Source organism: Passer domesticus, chromosome 3 (assembly GCF_036417665.1).
Source record: "Passer domesticus isolate bPasDom1 chromosome 3, bPasDom1.hap1, whole genome shotgun sequence".
NCBI classification, from domain to species: Eukaryota; Metazoa; Chordata; class Aves; order Passeriformes; family Passeridae; genus Passer; species Passer domesticus.
In genome coordinates, this window is record NC_087476.1 from 7827218 (window position 1) to 7844215 (window position 16998).

General features: G+C 36.3%; 1 protein-coding gene across 3 annotated transcripts in view; it reads left to right on the forward strand.

Moving 5' to 3' along the window:
* The window catches only part of ATAD2B (ATPase family AAA domain containing 2B), a 74363-nt gene that overhangs the window by 13584 nt on the left and 43781 nt on the right, over nt 1–16998 (forward strand). For all 3 annotated transcript variants that reach the window (XM_064411786.1, XM_064411788.1, XM_064411787.1), the window contains exons 2-14: nt 1856–2010; nt 3460–3506; nt 4512–4665; nt 6723–6825; nt 7363–7471; nt 8637–8753; nt 9797–9872; nt 11655–11753; nt 12668–12779; nt 13214–13329; nt 14117–14291; nt 15068–15156; nt 15914–16073. In XM_064411786.1, the coding sequence (XP_064267856.1) occupies nt 1856–2010; nt 3460–3506; nt 4512–4665; nt 6723–6825; nt 7363–7471; nt 8637–8753; nt 9797–9872; nt 11655–11753; nt 12668–12779; nt 13214–13329; nt 14117–14291; nt 15068–15156; nt 15914–16073 (1512 nt within the window). The remainder of the gene's footprint in view (nt 1–1855; nt 2011–3459; nt 3507–4511; nt 4666–6722; nt 6826–7362; nt 7472–8636; nt 8754–9796; nt 9873–11654; nt 11754–12667; nt 12780–13213; nt 13330–14116; nt 14292–15067; nt 15157–15913; nt 16074–16998) is intronic.

Consider the following 16998-nt stretch of genomic DNA (forward strand, 5'->3'; position numbering starts at 1 on the left):
AAACTGCACCCATACATTTGGATTTCACTTTGTAAATACTGTGCTGTGATATTCTGTTTTTCTCTCTGAAGAGATATGCTTTTTCTTTTTTAAAATTTTTTGAATACATGTAATGTTGAAGTATCTGGAGTACAGGTCAGATTGTTGTTGTTACTAAGCTTGATGAACAAATGGGACTTCCGTGGTTATCTGCTTGTGTTTAAGTAAAATTATCTCTTTGTCATATTTCAAGTTCTTACTGATAGTTCCTGGACCTTAATATTTGAAAATTGGTTCTCTATTTTTGCAATAAAGGATGTTTAGTTTTTTAATCATAGAATAATAGAATGGTTTGGGTTGGAAGGAACCTTAAAGTTGATCTAGTTCAAAAACCCTTGCCATGGGCAGAAGCACCTTCCATTATCCCAGGTTGCTCAAAATCCCATCCAACCTGGCCTTGAACACATCCAGGGATGGGGCAACCACAGCTTCTTTGGGCAGCCTACCACCCTCACAGGGAAGAATTTCTTCCTAATACCTAACCTAAACTTGCCATTTCTCAGTTTAAAACCATTCCTTGTCCTGTCAATACACACCCTTGTTAAAAAGTCCCTTTCCAGCTCTCTTAGAGTCCCTTTAGTTACTGGCAGGTTCTGTAAGATCTTCCTGGAGCCTTCTCCAAGCTGAACAACCCCAGCTCTCTCAACCTGTCTCCACAGCAGAGCTGCTCCGGTCCTTGCATTATCTTTGTGACTTTTCCTGGACTCACTCCAACAGGCCCATGTTCTTCATATGTTGTGGGGCCCAGGGCTGCACACAGAACTCCAGGTGGGAACTCAGGAGTGGGGACATAGGCAGGGAGAATCCCCTCCCTTGACCTGCTACCCATTTTACTGCTGATTCAGCCCAGGACACTTTTGTCTTTCTGGGCTGCAGGAGCACAATGTGGGGACCTTCTTGTCAAGCAACTCCCCCAGGTCTTTCTTCCCTGGGCTGCTCTCCATCCATTTTCTACCCAATCTGTACTTGTGCTTGGGATTGCCTGGACCCAGATGTAAAACCGTGCACTTGGACTTGTTAAACTTCATGAGGTTTGTCCAGGGTCCCACGGAATGGCATCAAGACTGTCTTGATGAGATAAAATTTATAGTTAATACAGTCCTGGGTTTATATTTTCTAGTGGTAGTTCACCTAAATAGAAGCAGATGCTCTGAAGTTTGCTGTCTATTTTTTGTGTACAACTTTGAAGTAATCCCTTGCTACTATCTTTGAGTTTCTGTCTCTGTTACCTTCGATGAGTGCAATGGAAAAAAGGCCCCTTTTGGTACTGTTTAGGTGCTTTTTAAAAGGTGTTAAGAGTAATGTGGTTAGTGTGCATAATGCTGTTAATGAATGTGTTTGGCATGTCCTGGCTATGTGTGGGACAGTTTGATGGGTAGAACAAGGTACAGGAAAACTCTTACAGGAAGGAAGAGTGTTTGTTTAAGCATTTTAAAGACAAAAACAACATCAGTGAAATAAATAATTGATGTGGTTTTAAGTATCTTAATTTTTCACAGTCCTTTTCTCACTAGCTCTTTTGCAAGTGAGAATAGCAGTGTGTTGTATATGATACATAAAAATACAATGAGTTATACAAACGATACTTGTTCAGAAATACAGGAAAACTATTATAGAAGTTTAATATTTGCAGTTAAATATTTTCATAGCTTCTGGTAGTGTTTTCAGAATAAACACTTATAATATTGTACACAGATTGGTCACTAAGAGTTTGACAGAGACTTTCCTCTTACTGAGCTGAAGTTTACCCTTTTTCTGTAAGAGTATCTGCAAATGAGCCAAGTAAGTATGATCTGATGCTTTTTTTTCTTTTCAGAAAGATGAAGGTAGTGATGCTAGTTTGAGTGATAGCCACATATCTCCTCCTGCCAAACGTACCTCAAAACATGCTGATCCTGTGGGCAAAGACAAGTCAAAATCGCGCGGTACTGGGCAGCGAGACGAATGGAGCATCTCAACTGGACAGTCCAGGTAATTGGTGCCCAGAGAAGAAGGAACTTGCACCAATTTTTTTTCTGTGTTGTTATCCCACTTATGCTTTTTCTGCAGTCAGCTGCAGCTCAGGAATGTACTTCTGAAACATGTTATTTTTACACAATTTTCTTCATTTTAAGACGCCAGGAATGTGGATTGCATCAATTGTCTTATCTCTGTTTCCTTTCTGTGCATATTTGTACAAAAAATATAAAGTAATTTTATTTGAGATGCAGTCTGAATTTTAGATTCTTGATGCTTCCAAATTTAGCAATGTAATTGGTATTTTTATGTACTCAAGCTATAAGAAGACATGATATTTTAATTAGGGAATCAGTGTTACCATCTTTAGGGAATGGGTAACAGTCAAGTTTATTTCTATTGTTGTTTAGCCTAGTAAGTAAATTTTACTGAATATAGCCTCAGTCTTGCCAGATTTTTGTAACTTGAAGCGGAAGTAATTAATTTTATTTTATAAATTATTTCATAGTCTTTTACAAAACATCCTTGTATTCATAAGGTTCCTCACATGGTTACAAGTAACTCTGAGACAGTGTACACAGTATGTTCCTGATCCATGAACTTTCAGTTAATGCTGATTATTTTGTAGATATGTATTTCGTATTTATGTACATGTCAAAATCATTCTTGAAATGATTTGTATGTAAGAGTGGCTGTAAGTCACTACTGGACTGTTGACTGCTAGAATGAAGTTTGCTTAAAAGCTTTGTAAATCTCAAGATAGACCTCTTCTTATTATGTTTCTATTTTAAAACAGAATTAATTAAATCTAGCATATTAATGTGTCATGGTAATTGGGAATGTATATTGAAACTCGTGCACCTTCTGTTTGTTTTGTTTGTGAGAGTAGACTTGTACTGGAGCTCCTAGAAATGTCAATATACAAAAATAAATATTTAATGCAGCTGGGAGAATTTAGATCATTGTGTCAAGTGAAATTTGGCCAGGGTACTGCAAATCATATTGTTGCTCATTTAGAACCCACTGCGACATATCTTTGCATCTGATGTTGGTTCTGCCAAAATCCAAAGCACTGTGCTTAACAGTGATCTTCAGTCACTAAGACTATTCCCAAAAGTTCTGTTACTTCTACTGGTTTATCCAAGGTGTTGGAATGATAGTTGCCTTTGGAGAGCTATACCAAAGTTCTGTTCTGAAATTTGAGGGAGAGTTAATGAGGAAAGATTAGGAAGATTAATCAAAGAGATGCTTTGACAGTTGGGAGAATTCATACAATTGGTATGGAGCAGTTTTGTCCTTACTAAGGTGTTGGGCATGAAGCAGACGCTTCCAAGGCTATGTCTTAGAAAGGTTTTGAAATCAGAGCATCACAGAGCATTTTACAGTCAATGTTCTATTTTCACTGTGTGCCTTTTGCTTGGCTAAGGAATGTTAATATTATTTGTATGTATAATTGTCTCATAGGTTAACTTCTCAGCCTGGTGCTACACTACCAAATGGACGTAGCTTATGTAAGTGAATTATAACAAAACTTTTTGTATCAGCTTTTGCATTAAACAGTTTTATGTCAGTGATTTTCAGTGGCATATGTTTTTGATAACTTTACTGATTCTTTTGACCGTTTTGACCAGAAAAGTTGCTGCTCAGTTTTCTCCTGTCACCATCTTGGATACTCTCTGTGGATATGGGGAACATTTTTAGATGAAAATCCATTTCTCTTCTCAATTCAGACCTCTTGGCCATGATCTCGATGTTTTCCTTAATTCCCAAATTACTGTTATGAGCTAATTTTGGCCTTCTCTCAGTTGGTCTCTTTAATTTACTTAGTCTCTTTGCTCATCTGAAATTTGGCCTTTTGTGGTTCTTAACATTACTTAACTCTATTGCTTTAGAGAGACCTGCCTTGTCTGCAGCTCCTGCTACCTTGAACAGTCTTTTTAAAAGCTTGTACCTTACAGACTTGCCATTTCATTGCTTATCTCAGCTAAAACCACTTTGTCTTTTGTGTCTCTTTTTCATCAGTTCTGTATTGTTTAATTTTGTGTTGACTCTATGTAAGTGTTATTTCATTAGGCGTATTTGGTATTTTATTATTTATTGTGGTGCCTAAGGAACAATTAGCAGTGGGATCTCTGGCACTGTACAGAGTAGCTGGTATAAATTTGCTTGTGAAGTCAGTATGTTGTATCTGGTCTTTTTATATTATATTTGAAAGACTAAGAATTGAAACTGTGGGCCAAGTGTGCATTTCAGTATTGATGTTAACTTAAAAATATTGAATGCTTAATTTAATGCCAAATTGTTATTATAAAATAAGATTATCATCTAAGGAAACAAGCTTGAATATCCAGAAGTAACTTTTAAAATAATTTTGATAGGAATTCAATACAGTTCTTTAGTTCATACTGTGCTTAATAACTTTTGATTTATTGTCCTTGCTAAGTATTCTCTTATTAATCTTGTTTGTGAAAATGTTGTTTCCTGCATTTTGAAGTAGTAATACAAATTTCTCTTAGCTCTCAAAAGCCACCCCCTTCGAGGGGAAAAAAAGGGAGATGGGGACCATGCTTGCATAAACGGAGATATAGAAGTCAGAAAAAGTTGTCGGTCCAGGAAAAACAGATTTGAAACTTTGAATCAGAGTTTATTGTTTGATCAGCTAGTAAACAGGTATGTGGGGATCCTACAGTTGTATTCACAAAGCACCTTAATGATTTTTTAAAATTAGAAACCCCTGTGTTCCAGTGCCATGTCTGTGTTTTGCTGTGGGGATGCATTGGGGCAAGCTAGACTGTGGTTTGAGTTACAGCTGGGTCTGTGCTGTGACTGCCATGGTGTCCATGCTTAAATGCAGAGCAGCTTCCCAGGCTTTCATTGAGGAGTAAGTTACTCTGTCCTTACACCTGGACAAAGCTGAATGTTGGCAGTTACTGCAGAGTGCCTGACGTGCTGTAAATCCACACCCTAGTTTGTTCCTTGGTAACCTGTTTATGTAGTGATACCTTAAATGTCATGTAAATTGGTGATTAGCAGCAGTGCTTGGAAGCATTCTAGATTTTGCTTGTATGATTTTGATCATAAAATATCAAAAGTTTGTAGCTTTCTTTTGTTTTTGTTTTTTACCATTTGTTAATAATTCACATAGGGTGGGTGTCACTTCTTGACATTTACTGTGCAGACAAAGTAGGTCAGGGAGGCACGGTCTGGTCTGAGCATAGGAATGGGAGCCAGAAATGCTTTTTTTGAAATATTATTTCTCTGTAGCCCTGGGCAGGTCACTTAATGTGTCCTGATCTTTCCACCTGTAAAACAGGTTTTAGCAGCCACATCTCTGAGAGACTGCTTTCTCCAGAGCTGGAATATGATTTAAACATAAACATTTAATTGTCAAGTATGATCTTTATTTTAAATGTATTCTGTTGTATCTTTTATTAATTTAATTTTCTTTTTCGACTTACTCAGTAACTACTTGGTATCAGTGTGTAAACTTATATTGAGTTACATTTGCTTTTCTAGTTGCAGTTGAATCTCCCTCTCCTCATCAACAGTAGGGAAAAGTCTACCATGAAGGTTGTAATTTAGTAAGATCATGGTACTGAAATCTGTATATGAGTTTATACTGGTAAAAGTGTGTCCCATAATCATTGGAGGATTTTAAGAACAGGTTTGACAAAAGTCTGTCAGGAATGATTTAGGCATTCTGTAGTGTGCTCTTGCCTGGCAGAGCACGTTGACTTTTCCAGGTCCCTTCCAACCCTATTTTCTTTGGTAGCAAACTGCAGCATGATTTTACTTGAAATGGTTCTGTCACTCATCACAGATATTTTGGAAGAACTGTTTAAAATGGAGAGGAGCTCTCATAATGAAAGCATGGCCTTACTGACTTACATCGCCAGAACTTCCACTGTCTTCTTTTTAGACAGTCTTTTACACTTTAGATTTAAACAGCTTGAAAAAAAAGGAAATTAAGGTTTCTGTCTTCTTACAAATATTATACAAATAGCGTAGAATTCCAGTTGAAAGCTACTCTAATCACCATGGAGAGCAGTAACGTGGTCTTCAGGACAGGTGGCCAAGTAATTGACTTGGCCTGGCCAATACTGTGTTGCTCTCTTCTTTAGCAGTGAAGATTCTTGGCCAGGGTTATCACTTACATACCACTGCTGTTTTGACAGCTGTTTACAAATACTCTAGATAATGAAAATGCTGACTAAATAATAGATGAGAAATGGTCGTGAGGTCAAATACTGAATGATGAGATTCTAGATGTTACTGATTTAACAAAAAGAAAATCCTGTATGTTCTAGTGTCTTTTTGAGGTCAGGGTAAGAAATTGTAAAGCTTGTGGAGTGGATACACTCATTGCATTCCCATTATTATAATTATATAGGTAAAAAGCTTTACTTTCTTATTTTGCAAATTTAAGCTTACCTGACACCTAATCTAATGTGTCAGCAGTTGCATATTTATACGCTACAGTTTATACTGAGCCAAATTATTTTTAAAACGTTGTTAAAATACTACTATCTAATTTGAAGCCAAACTTAGATAACATCCACATTTCTTCTTTTGCATACTTCTTAGTTTATATTCTTTCAAGTTTATTATGGTTAGATTTGTAGTTAATTGATAGACAACTTAAGGTGTTGAATGCTATGTCCAAAGTTCTGCATGGCATTGTTTTAAGACTGATTTCTTTTGTGTGTTAACTGTTGCATATATTTTAGTACTGCTGAAGCTGTCCTACAGGAAATGGATAACATTAACATCAGGAGGAACAGGCGATCTGGGGAGGTAGAACGGCTACGGATGTGGACAGATACAGAATTCGTAAGTGCACAGTTTCTGAGATCTTGGATAAAAGTCATATCAAGGCAGAGCATGTTTGTTTTTGCAAACACTATACATTTGTCTGTAGCTCTGTCTAAAGGTTTATGATTTTGTTCAGTGGATAACTTAAAAAAAAAACATTATAAACTAAAATTCAGAACTAAATCAGTGGATATGCTCTACATTGTTTCCTTTATTGATAAATTCACTGCCATGCTCTCCTGCTGTGCTGTGGTGGTTCTTTGGTTTGAAGCATACTCTGGTAACCTGGAAGCAGTAGGACCAGGGATTGTAATCTGCTTTTTTTCGTGAAAACTTGATACTGATGTTACTCTGTATTAGGTGGACTAGGTACTGTCTGAGAGATTTACTTTATCATCTATTAAATGAGACTGCTTTTGTGGTCTACCTGTGGAGAGCTCTGCTGGAAAAGCACTTGAGGACTAGAGATTGTGTGGAGCATTATTTACTGCACTGGGACTAATACTGAGGGACATGGAACAGTATTGATGGAAGTGCATGTGAACTTTATTCCAGGAAAATATGGATATGTATTCTCGAGTAAAAAGAAGGAGGAAGTCACTGAGGAGAAATAGCTATGGGATTCAGAACCACCATGAAGTGTCCACAGAAGGGGAAGAAGAAGGTATGGATTGTAAAAAATAGTGGGGGCTTGTCCAAGATACTTAAGAAACGAAGTTCTCCTTCCCATAAGATAGCAGTATATTGCATTTCAGAAAGCAGAACAAAGCCTCATTTCTAAATGTTTGTACAGTAAATTTCCTTCCTTCTGTTTTTCTTAATACTAAGTAATTGGAGCTTTTCTTCCATTCCCTGTAACAATCCTCTGGTGGAAATCAAAATGTGATGAATGTAGTCTACAACTATGTGTGTTCTAACTGACTTGATGTTTCTCATGTGCTTAGTGGCAATTACCAGAAAGAATTTATAATAGTTAGGCCTGCATCCTTCCTTTGGGTAAGGTATTAATTAAAGTCTCCTTTCTGTCCACTGACATTTTAGAAGGCTTGTAGGTGCACAGCGGTATTTGAAATTCTACTTTCCTTCAAAAATTGGAATGAAACTGGTCAATGTGTTCAAAAATTACCAGGAAAGAAGGGATTGTGCCTAACTTTGATTGCCTGATCAGCATCATGCTTGGGCTCCTTGAAAAATCCCATTTAAACTTCTGGCATCCATACAGGTTTCAGCATACTGCATCTTAATTTTTAATTAAAACTGCTGTGGAAGGTGTGGTTTGTCCTAATGAATAAGAATGCAGTCCTAGTTCTGAGATCCATGGATGGAAATTCTGATCCTGTTAACAGATGGGCCTATGTTGTGCCTTTATGCACAGAGTATATAAAGTGTATTTCTGTGTTCTTTCCTTTGTGTAAAAATGATACTGTGAATCATAAAGTTGTACTTATTTTCATGCTGTGTCAAATATTTGATTTATTGAGGCTCCTATGGGAAAAGAGATGAAAGGAATTATCCTTAATTTGAAGGATAGTTATTGAAGGAAAAATAGAGTGGATAGAAGTGATATTTGAAGTATTTTACAACTAAAGCTGTTTTGAATGCATTTTTTTTTCTTTTGCCTTTCCAGAATCTTGTGTAAAAAACTAGAAGGAAGTTTGACAATGTGCTGTAGATTTATCATGACCTTTAAATTTCCACTGATTTGACAATTAGTGTTAATTAATGAATGGTCAGTAATTCTCAGTGACTATTAAAAGTTAGTTTTTTAGGGTGAAAGTACCTCTGACATGAAGTGGAAGTGTTCTGAAAATATTTTTACCCCCCAACAGAGTCTCAGGAAGAAGATGGAGATATAGAAGTAGAAGAAGCTGAGGGGGAAGAAAATGATCGGCCGTATAATCTCAGACAGAGAAAAACTGTTGAGAGATACCAGGCCCCTCCCATAGGTGAGGAACCCAACAGTGCTTGACCTGCAGGAATACCGTGGATGTGGGGAGGGAAGAGTTGGGTGGCTGTTTCTCACCCCTGACAGAGTAACAGGGATGCAGCACTGGGTGATTTCCACCCTGACCTGTTGTGGTTCACCATGTGGCTGGGACTGCTGAGACACAGCCTGTCAGTCTGTCAGTGGTGGTGGCATTGCTGCCTCTCTGGGCTCTGCAAATACCACCCTGTGCTGGGCTCAGGGTGTGGACGGGGTTTAGGCCAAGAAGTATTTGGCAGAAAGCAATCTAATAAATTAGGTGGTTACATAGGAAAAACAGTTATTGTTATGCCTGCTTCTCTTCTTGAGTGGTAAGCCTAATTCATAACTGTGCATAAATGGCATAGCAGCAGTTATCACAAATGAGAAATCTCAGGTATTTTGGTGGTCATATAGTCCAACTGCCTGGCCACTGTAGGCTGACAAAAGGCATGTTATTCGGGTCATTGCCCAAATGACTCTTGTGACAGGTTTGGGGCATCAGCCACTTCTTTGGAAGCCTTTTGCAATGTAGGATCACCCTCTCAATAAAGAAATGCTTCTTCCTGTCAAGTTTGAGTTTCCCTGATGCAGCTTTGAACAATTTCTGCAAGTCAGAGGATCATAGAGTATGATTTCTTTGACAGAGAACTGCTGTGGATTATTTGTTCAGAGAAATTTCAAGACATCCCATATTATCAGCTATGAAGAGGTTTCTGTATGGACTTGAATGTCCTGCAAATAAACTCAAAATACTAGTGCCCTGGTTGAGTTACATTCTGTGCCATGACAGACGCAGCTCTAGTAATTTGGGGAGGTGAGGATGGAATTCCCATGCCTGCATCAAGCCAAGTACAGTGATAGTGACAAAGCCCCCTGCCCAATTCTTTCTTTAAATTAAGCTTTTAGAGAAACCAGTGATAGAGATAACCATATTGATGAAGATTGATAATCCAGCACTTCTGTGCTGCATTAAGATTAGTTTGTTATTCTACAAATATCAATTATTTGTAATTGATGTTACAGTGCCAGCTCATCAAAAAAAGAGAGAAAATACGCTGTTCGATATTCACAGATCTCCTGCAAGAAGAAGCCATATCAGGTAAATGTCAGTCTTTTGGTGGGTAATTGTTTGCTTTCCTTTAGTACATTTTGGTAGCTTTTGGTTTTCAAACCATTCTTGAGTGAGCTGCACAGTTCATTCACGCATGTGAGGGGGTCTTGAATTGTGTCCTGGATTCAGACCCTGATCGGCATCCAGACAGGAGTGTCATGGCACTGTCTAAACCTACTACAAGCTTTGTGCTACACAGAATGGAAACAGGTGTTCTGCAAGTACTGGAAAGAATTCTTTGTGGCACACTATAGCTTTCTCTATAAGGCCATGTATTTAATATTTAAATCCAGTGCATTAGTTTAACAAATATTCCCTTTCTGTTCTATAAAACTGAGCAAAGCAGGTTAATGTTTTTTGTTTTCTTTTTGTTCAAATTTCATGCAAGAATTTTCAACAATTTAATAAAATATTTAGCAAGCATAATTTTTGACTCTTATGTTTTGTGTCAAAGAAGTCTGGAATGTATCAAGTTGTCTTGGAAACTGTCAGTAGGCTCTATGTAACAAAACAGATGAGATTACAGCTTTAAACATTTTTTAAAAAATAAACTTACTCAAAGCTTCAAAAAGACAAATCTGTCCATGAACAGAATCCAAGTAAATGAGTACTAGTCATAGCTGAAACTCTTGTCTTATTGCTCAATTTAATGGCATAGTTAAAATACATGAAGTAAATAAAGTAATAGCTGAATCTTAGGATTCTAAAGTTTCTTTGTAATAGATAAGAGTTGGTGGTTTGTTTTTTCTCCTTGTAGAGCGTATGGCATTTTTTTGGGTACTCTCTGGATTTGTACTTATACTTACTATTCATACATGAAGAGTGTGAAAGTTATTATCCCTTTGGTTTTAGCCTGCTCATTACTTGGCCCTCATTTTATCCCATCTTGTAATAAGAAATCTTCCCAATTGCTTGATGTCCTCTGTGATATATTTTGAAATGTATCTCATTTTTGGTCACTGAGTAAAATTGATAGACTGTGTTATCCACTGGCAAAAATTCAGTGCATTATCATGTTCCTACGAATAATGCAGCTTGCTATATTTTTTATATATTTAAGCTATATTCGCTTAAAATCCAAGACTTTTTACTAGTAACCAACTTCTTGCAAAATGTGCTGAATATTTCAACCGATATCAAACTCAACTCCTTTTTGTGCAGAAGATTTAATGTACATTCTCTAATATTTCTGAAATACTCCTTTTTGTGAAATACTGTGATACTAAAATAAGAAATGGTTCATTCAGACTTTGGATAGTAATTTTACTTGGATTCAGATCAGAAGTACAGGTGTTTTGCGAGCCTGTTCTGCTATTCAGAATTAATAACCTTGTAAAAAGAGATTATATACTTTGTGAAGTATGGATTTTTTTCAAAGAATATGTAAAGGAAGCATCAAACTGAGTAAGGAGACTTTGGTATGTCTGTTATGTTAGAGGAGGCTAAAGTAGTTGGACATTTTCTTAAGTACAATTGCAGTTTATTGACTGAATATTCAAATCACGTTGCTGAGGTAGCATGGACTGGACCACACATGTTATGGGGCTCTGCTGTTGTAGTAATGTTGAATTCAGATAATTACTGTGGCAGTAAGAGCTGTTGTTTCCCTCTCACATTATTTTGATACTTGATGAAGCTAGAATTTGTATGCATCTCAAACCTGAACAATACTGTACTTGCCATTTCAGTTTCATTTTTATAGAAGTACCAAAACATGCCATTCTGCTGCAAAAAAGACTGAGTTTTCTGTTTGTTTTGCCACTTCAATAGGAGAAAGAAGCATGCCATTCACAGCAGCGATACAACCTCTTCAGATGAAGAACGTTTTGAAAGAAGAAAATCTAAAAGCATAGCCAGAGCAAGAAATAGGTACCAAAACATCCTTGGTCTTTAGAATGGTTTGATTTTATTATTTATGAGGAAACAAGCAGAACTAGTCTATAATGCTTTATGAGTTCTGCAGACTTTTGATTCTGCTGGTAGTTACCTGCAGAGGTGGTTTAGGAGGAGTGCTGGTTATATATTAATACAGGTTTTGGAGTCTTATGAGTAGATAATTAATAATAGTGGTAAAGAGATGGAAATACAAGAGTAGCTGTTTGATTCAGTTGGGTTATAAAAATCAGCTCCTCTTGGTTAAAATATCATTGGTGTAACTTGGTCCTAACTAATTCAGTTGTACTCCCAGCTCTTCCCTCATCCTCTTGTGTAACAGTTCATGCATTCTAAACACCCAGTGCACATTTTTTTGACCTTACATGTAGTTAGCAGTAATCTAAAAGTGGAAGATCTTTAAGTAAATTTATTCACTCATACTAGGTAGGAAAATTCTCCAGGAAAAAAGTTCCCTCATCTTTTTTTCCATCTCCTCCTGTCTGCCATGTTGTTCCCTTTCCATCACAAGGAATTCAAGCAACGTACAGTGACCAGAAGTGTAGTTCTGAGTCTAACCTATGTTTTACTAGTGCCTTTTTTCCTCCCTTTAACTATGTGTTGGCCTGATGTAGAATCTGTGTAGAGAAGGGAATACTGTTTCTTCTGTGTTCCATCAAAATAACCTATCCAGCCTAGTTCTTCAGATTGAAATCTATGTATGCGTGCATAAATGTTAAGGAACTTCCAGATATATGACCATAGCTACCACAGAAAAGAAGATTAGTTTTGTTTACCAATTGGGAGGGTTATTTCTTTATGTAGTAAAAGGTGTTTAATCTCTTGTTTCTTCACCTGCAAGCAATGAAAGCAGAACAGTATTTATTTGGTGTTTGTTTATTATTGAACAGGTGCTTGCCTTTAAACTTCAGAGCAGAAGACTTAGCTAGTGGAATCCTCAGAGAACGTGTGAAAGTTGGGGCGAGTTTGGCTGATGTTGACCCAATGATTGTCGATAAATCGGTAGGTTTTGTTAGAGCTTTTTATCTTCCTTCCCTGAATTATGCACAAGCAGAATTCTCCACAGCCTCTTATTGATGCCGAAGTAAATTTCATAAACAAGCTCACTGATTTTTATTTAAATTTTGTTTTATTGTTACCAAAGCTTTTGTGTAGCTACTACTTTGGGCTACAAAGCATTTGCTCTGGGACTTAGGCTGGATCTCTGCAGATGCCCAGGCAGCCCTGGCACAGTTAACTTGCAAACCAGATAAGCCTCATGTGGGTAACCAAGAGTTGACTTTCTCAACTGGTTTTTTCACACTTTCAAAATTCAGGGCAATCCTGTTGATCAGTGCAATGTTTTTTCTAATTTGTTTTCAAATGTTTTATAAGTAAAGGTGCTTTTGTGGAAAGCTGTTACAGTATAAACTTAATGTGGTTTCTTTTTTCCTAAGGTGTGTTTTGATAGTATAGGGGGATTGAGCCATCATATCCTTGCACTTAAGGAAATGGTAGTGTTTCCTCTTCTCTATCCAGAAATATTTGAAAAATTCAAAATTCAGCCACCAAGGTAGGTATATTTACTCTCACTGTTGCATTTTTTTTATTAAGTTCTGAAAAATTGAAAACACAGAGGAGGTTGCTTCTTTCCCTGAAGTGTTTTACAGTTCAAATAGATTTATGTGTTTGCTACCCCACTTGTCTATCAGAATATGTAATAAGCAGGATGAAGAATGAATAGAACCTAGTGTATTTTACTTGTGGGAGGAAGGTAAACTTTGTGATTTGGTTAAAGAAAGAATTTTCATGTCTTTTATTGTAAAATATTTAATAACATAATGCCTTTTTTCCCATTATGTTATTAAATATTTTACTAGATCAAGCAAAATGCTGATGTTTCTGTCAATAATATTATACTGGGATTATAACATTTAATAATGAGGCATCTTGGTATGTGATTTAAATGGGTACATGGTGTCTAAGTCAATGGAAAAATTGGGGGTATTTTTGTCACTTAATTACTTCATCCCAAAGTAGTACACATTGATTAAGTTATTACTTAAAATCTAATACTTGAAGAGGTGGTGTAGAAGAATCCTTTGGAAACTTAATATGCCTTTGATTAATATTCTTTACAAATCAAAGTTTTACTGAATTGAAAGCATAAAACAGACTTAGATTTTATGAAGCCATGTTGATACTATAACATGTTAATAATACAATACTACTACAAAATAAAAATATGAGATCTTAAGTCATTCTTCTCCAGGCTCCCTGTCTTCATTATAAAATTTGACTTGGAGTTTTTCAGGAGACGTAAAATAAGTTTGTGACTGTGTTGATCCATTTATCTTCAGGGGCTGTTTATTCTATGGTCCTCCTGGAACAGGTAAAACCTTGGTAGCTAGAGCTCTAGCTAATGAATGCAGTCAAGGAGACAAAAAGGTGGCTTTCTTTATGAGGAAAGGAGCAGACTGTCTCAGTAAGTGGGTTGGTGAATCTGAACGTCAGCTTCGACTCCTTTTTGATCAGGTTAGAAGAAAATACATTTTTCTCAATATAATTTCTCTGTATGTTGTGTTTTGTGGTTTAGGTAGCCAAAGGTAGTTGCAATTCAAACTAAATAACTGTACATTTTTGTAAGTTAAGTAGGATTTTACCAAATGCCATATTTAGATTAAAAGAGCAGGGGAATGCTGACAGTAGTTTTTCTTTCTCTGGAAACTCAGAGGAAGAAGTCTCTTGATTTGTTTATTAATGAAGCAAAGTAGTTTGGGTAAAACTTGGGGAAAAAAAAAGTCAGTGAGTTTGAGTTTGACTGACATGTTCAAGATAAATGCTACAGAGGAGAGTGCATGATTGGCTTGGTTGTGTGTCTATTTTAGTGTTCCTTTTTGGCTTAGAAGAGATTGAAGAGAGCAGAGAGTCACACAAAGCAGTAAAATGCTCAAAGAAGAGTAGTTGTCAGATAGAGATGTCTAAACAAACAGATTATGAGCAGATAAGATCATGTTTTCTGTAAGGGAGTGTAAGGTGTTTTTGTCTTTAACCTGTCCAGCACACAGTAAAACTGGTACAGTGGTGCCATCTTGCTTACTTGAAGTAGACTGCACTCTGCTTTGCTTTGAAACACTGCTGGAGTTGGAAATTCAGTTTTCATTTCAGACTTTACACTTTGTAACAAAGGTGTCTCAATAAATGTGTTAGTTTAGCATGCTAATGCTTTCTTGTGAAACAAGTGTTCAATGTTGATGGATAAATTAGGAATTAACTGTGAATTCAATTTTTGTTTTGTTTATTGCATCCAGGCATACTTGATGAGACCCTCTATAATCTTTTTTGATGAAATAGATGGTTTGGCTCCAGTTCGTTCTAGCAGACAAGATCAGATTCACAGGTAATATTTCTTCTATGTTACCATCATCTTGGTGTAGGGTACATTATCTTGGTAAACTCTTAAATGTAATTTTTTCTCATTTCACAGGAAAGGTTTTTACTTGTTCTGAAGCCCACTTACACTAGAAAGGACAGATTGGTTTTTTGGTGTTGAAAGTCATCTTTTCAGTCCTTCAGGCAAACTGTAATTTGCTGGGAATTGAATTGCAGTGACAATTACCCTTCAGCCACATTATTAACTACAAATTTCCACAACCTTTCCTTGATTTGCTGTTTTGTGCTGTAAACAGATTGTCTGTTACCAGCCCAATAGAACAACCAGTTGAAAAAATGGTATTCTAGCATGATGTACAATGAACTGAGCTCACCTGTGATTTTTATTCTAAATGGTGTGATGTACAAACATATCTTGTGTTGCTATCTTGTCATTCTTTAGAGCATTTCTTACAACAGTTTGCTGTTGGGTGAAAATTTTCGTAGCTGCTTTTGATCTCAGTTTTGCTGTGCTCTGTATGGCAACACACTTGTACCTGTCATTCCATAGGTGGTGGTATTTATGTGTCCATGTCCTTCCACTCTGCTGAGAGAAATTTGGGGCTGGCAGAACACGAGGCCAGTGGTACTTAGAAAACTTGAAACTGTTATGCACCTGTTTGTAGTTTAGCTTTGTTCTTTTGAATGTATTAATGTTGCATTTGTAAATGCAGAAATTCTTGCAGTGTTTCTTACACTTTCTTATTCTGAAAACTCTCTTGTAGCTCTATAGTGTCTACTCTTCTTGCCCTCATGGATGGACTGGATAATAGAGGTGAAATAGTTGTAATTGGTGCTACAAACAGACTGGATTCTATAGATCCTGCACTCAGGAGACCTGGTCGCTTTGACAGGGAATTTCTTTTCAACTTGCCTGACAAGAAGGTAAAACCTGGAACGAAGATTTATTAATAAACATCTTTATTATACTAAACATTTGTATGCCTGACAGCCAAGCTTATGAAATAAAAATATTCGATCTTGCTTGTAAGAATGTTTCATTTAGGAAGACATTTTTAGTACAAACAGATTGTATACATAAAGTTGTATTGAGCTTCAGATCTTCAGGATATAGTTAAAACTAAACAGAAGTAAATTATTCACAATAAACTGAATTGCTTATCTCCACACTATGGATTTGTATAATGAACCCTAACTATTTGAGGGCTTGAAACTTATGGTAAGACAAAATAACTTTAAATTTTGTAGAATTCTAACCATGTAAAAAACGTAGATGCACAGCCAGGCATTACAGCGTTGACAACAGGAACATTTCAGTTCCTTTTTCTAAACTTACATAAACTCAACCATAATACTTCATGAATTTATACCTAAAATTAAATGTGTTTTGTATATGGACAGATTTATTTAGATTCTATAGAACTTTTACCTGGAATTGTTTTGGGATTGATGTGTATATGCTGTGCTACTCAACTCAACCTATTAATTGGTGAGGCCTTTGACAGTAGAACCTGTTACTCATAGGTGCAGTAATTAAAAATTAAATCATAAAACTATGATAATTCCTAATAGAACATGAGTTTTGATCAGTTTATGTAGAATAATGTTGATGAAACAGAAATTAAAATGTGTAACTTTTGAAAAAAGTACTGCTTATATATGAAACTAAAAAGAAGGGAAAAGCTTTGTTCTTGAAAGACTCTGGAGTGCTAAGTTCTATTTTAAGTGCCTCAGTTACATGCCAAAAGCAGGTAAAGTAACTATAATAAAGAATGTTTTTTTCTATGATACAGATTTGACTTGCTAGTTTTTTAATCTCATTTTCTTTTTTTCTGTTTTATTTTCTCCT